The sequence below is a fragment of the Amphimedon queenslandica genome, unplaced genomic scaffold (assembly GCF_000090795.2).
Source record: "Amphimedon queenslandica unplaced genomic scaffold, v1.1 AMPQUscaffold_10887, whole genome shotgun sequence".
NCBI lineage: Eukaryota > Metazoa > Porifera > Demospongiae > Haplosclerida > Niphatidae > Amphimedon > Amphimedon queenslandica.
This window is the reverse complement of record NW_003548865.1, coordinates 3,794-7,862: the sequence shown is the minus strand read 5'-3', so window position 1 is coordinate 7,862 and position 4,069 is coordinate 3,794. Positions and strand designations below refer to the sequence as shown.

The 4,069-nt window shown below is 34.7% G+C and overlaps 1 protein-coding gene across 1 annotated transcript; it reads left to right on the top strand.

Moving 5' to 3' along the window:
- The first annotated feature begins 2,880 nt into the window (after positions 1–2,880).
- On the top strand, positions 2,881–3,381 carry LOC109589789 (ubiquitin-conjugating enzyme E2 D2B-like). The gene is made up of 4 exons (XM_020005805.1): positions 2,881–2,950; positions 2,996–3,031; positions 3,086–3,159; positions 3,217–3,381. The coding sequence occupies exons 1-4, from the start codon at positions 2,881–2,883 to the stop codon at positions 3,343–3,345; spliced, it is 309 nt and encodes a 102-aa protein (XP_019861364.1). The 3' UTR covers positions 3,346–3,381.
- The last annotated feature ends 688 nt before the right edge of the window (positions 3,382–4,069 follow it).

Here is a 4,069-nt window from a genome sequence, read left to right as displayed (position 1 = left end):
ATCACCATTGTATGGAGAATATTTCTTCTTTGATTATAGACATGAATATAAGAAGGAGAAAGAGACAGTGCATCTTAACTTTGATTCTCTTCTTTACTTCATCAGATAAATCAATCTTCGCTAGTTTAAGATGTTAAAAATTACTGCACCTATCATAGTTTCTAGTGAATTAATGAAAGTCCCATTGACTCTATCTTGATGCTCTAAATTATTGTTAGAAGTGGTACTAGTGGAAGAATTTGGCCATTTTGCATCACGTGATACCAATGGAATGTAATTGAACTTTGCAATTATTAATCAAAGGTCAACCGTGTCCTACCTCCTCTGGAATCCAGCCCTGCAATGTATATATATATAATTCTACCATGCTTTTTTGAATTGACCAATCAGATTTTATTGTATGAGGTGTCTAAATCACTTATAATACCCCGGGAAATTATTTAGAAACCTCTGCCAAAGTTTGGGAAATTTTAGTAATGATAGTAATGTTATGCCAAGTTTTAATTGACCAATCAGATTGCAGAAAACTGGGGTTTCTAAATCTATTTGATACCTCCCGGGGAACACTTAGAAACCTGGCGCTCTACGCTTATGCTCTTATTCTACCATGCCACCTTGCGATTGACCAATCAAATTGCAGTATTGAAGGTCAATTATTTTTCATATTAACCTAGCTCGTAAAAATATAAACCTATCTCGTTAAATAATTAATTGATTGGCAGTTTGGTGCTCTACGCTTATGCTCTTATTAGTCCATTTGTCAAGTTTGGTTGATTCTTTACTGGCCTAGCCTGTTAGATATGTTGTATGTATGTCAACTGTGGTCTTATTATCAGCAGCTGGTAGTTGTTTTTCAAATGTCATGGTAGAAGTTAGTTATAGAAGTTAGTTATATACCCAATTATTTTTACATTTTAAATTCTAAAATTTTAAGTTTTAACTGAAAATGAAACTCAATGACATTAATGAATATTAAGTGGGTGTATATTTACGATTATTATTATTATTGTCATTGTTTTTAATTATATATTCCTTTGCAGCTGTCAGAGTTAAGTGGAGTTCCTGCTGAGTATATCTATTGTAGAAAGGTTAATCATTGAAACATGTACGTATTAATACTCTCAATGATTCTGTTAGGGAAAATCATTTCCAGTTGAGATATCATGTCTTGATATTGAGAATAAGTTTGAATGGTATCCCATCACTTCAGACATTTATTCATTAGGACTATATAGTGATGGAGGTGTCATATATTACAAGTACTACTGAACACACACACACATTATGTATACACACACACTTACATAGTCTCGCTAGCCAGACTCTAATTTACCGAATAAGAGTCTGGTGTCACGCCTAATATCAACTCGTGTTTTCAATGTTTTGATTTGCGTGGGCAGACCTACTGACATGCCCACTCTTTTTATGAATAAACATTAAAGCAGCGCGGTGCCGCGGTCATGGAAGCAGTAGAGGCAGCAGTGTCTAGTGTGGCAGCTAGTTTTGGATACCTTTTAAAAGATAAGCAGTTGGAAGCTATGACGCATTTATGTCTGGAAATGATACCTTTGTTGCTTTGCCAACTGGCTATGGTAAAAGTATCATTTATGGTTTATTGCCTCGAGTTTTTGATTCTCTGAGACACGGGATGCATGCAGGAGAATCTATTGCTATAATAGTCTGCCTACTAAAGGCTCTCATGAAAGACCAGACTTCACATTTTAGAGATATTGGCATCAGTGCTTCTTGTAGCAACTTTTGCATGCATATCTACATGTAGTCCATTCCATGATGTTTGTAGATGTAGCGCATCCCGGAAATTCTACCCCCTTCAATTTCATGCTTCTCTCAAAGAGTTCAACTAGCGTAGGGACTACAGGTTTACTGGACTCAGAGGTTAAAAGTCTCTTATCTCTGTACCGCAGCAAAGACAATTCTCAGCCATGTTTAAAAACGTGGGAGTAAGACGCTGTAACCATGGTAACTAAGCAATAACTATAGACACGGCAATTTCATTGGGTCTCCCATTTTTGGCAAATGCAACACGAGTTGATATTAGGCGTGACACCAGACTCTTATTCGGTAAATTAGAGTCTGGCTAGCGAGACTAACACTTACATACGCCTCTTACTGTTTATAATTATTTAGAGACAATAGAGAGACAATGAAAGAGTTAACAGATAAAGAGAGATCAGAAATACAAGAGGCAGAGGAAGCAAGGTCAGTAAACCTCATGTATCATCATGTACATGTACTATCAGTTAATTAAAGAATTATTTTTTTTGTGTAGGTTGGAGAGGATTAGGGAATGCAAATCACAGCATAGACGTAGATATTAGTTTTGACACAAAAAGAAAAAAATGAATTGGTTTAATATTTAGATGCATGTGTCATATTAGTTTTTTATTTTGCTGCTTATGTGATAATTATTTTCTAAATATGTTTTTTCAATTTACAATGGTTACAAAAATTAATGACGATGTACACACACACAGTGCTTTCAGTGCTCAGTCAGCAGTCTATACTGTCAGCATATGATTCAGAGGATCAAGAAGATGATTTATATCTATTATGTAAGATCTACAGTGTGCAAGTCTATAGGTGCAAGTAGAAAAGCACTCAAAATGTTTTTTGGCATTGTTGGGTGACAGTGCACAGTGTTGTAAATCTAATCACATTCATTGACATTATTCATGATGCTGAGTCATGGTGTTACTGTGTGTGCTGATGCTATCAAATTGTTACTGAATTGTGCATAAAGAAAGCTCAGTTTAAGTAAAATGGCTGATCATTTTAAAATTCCAGCTGTCATGAAAGAAGGTACGTGTATGAAAAAATGTGTGACTAGTTTTATAATGTCCACTGTCCCCTCTCCATCCCATGCAGGAGGAAGATCAGATCAAGAATGAGCCACCTGTTGGCTGTCATGCTGAGTCAGTCTCAGAGAATTGTAAGCCATGAAGAATATGTCTACTTATTGATGTATTGCTCTTAGATGGAACATGGAAAGCAACAATACTAGGACCTGAAGGTACAATATATGTGATGAAAGTTATGAAAATAATATATCTTTTTCTGCAAACAGGGACACCTTATGAGAATGGTCTCTTCTATTTAAAAATGGAAATTTATGAAGAATATCCCTTTAAACCACCAAAAGTATGTGTATGAATTCTGTATGTACACCCATCTCCTCTCTCTCTCTTCTTCTCTCAGGTGTGGTTCACTACTAAGATATATCATGTGAATGTTGATTCTGATGGTTGGATTAGTTTAGATATACTCAATGATGGGTGGAGTCCAGCCTTAAAAATATCAAAAAGTACAACAATCATTATCCAATAATACCAGCCTCCATTACTTACTGTATATACTATACATTGCAGTTTTAAGTACAGTGAGATCATTACTGGTTGACCCTGATCCAGACTGGGCTGTTGGTGGTGAATTTAAGTGTATGCAGCATTCACTAAGAATCGTTCACAGTATGATGAAACTGCTAAAGAATGGACACAGAAACATGCAATGGACTGATTCAACGGATTATTGATAAAATAAAATATGTAGATAATTATGATTGTGTTTATTTTTTATCTTATTTAATACAATAGAGCCAGTTTCTTTTTTAGCATATTGAATGATTCATGAGGTTTTTCAGGATGTACCCAGGAATTTGGAAACTTAAAAAATTTGTAAAAAATTCAATTTTGATTGGAATGAGCTCAAACTTTCTACACAGCATAAGTGCATGTATATGTATCAGAAAATGTAATAAAAATAGAGAATTCTCTCCTCTTCATTTTTGGCAAAATTTGGCCCGAAACCATGTACTATTATAGTACAGGGACTTTTACCCGAATTTGGAGCAACTTTAAAAATTCATAAAAAATCTAATTTTAATTGGAATCAGCTCAAACTTTCTACACAACATAAGTACATGTATATGCATCAGGAAATGTAATAAAAATGGAGAATTCTCTCCTTTTCATTTTTGACGAAATTTAGTTTGTGATCTTGGCCCGATTTTAGAGCAACTTAAAAGGTTGTAAAAAATCCAATTTTGATCAGA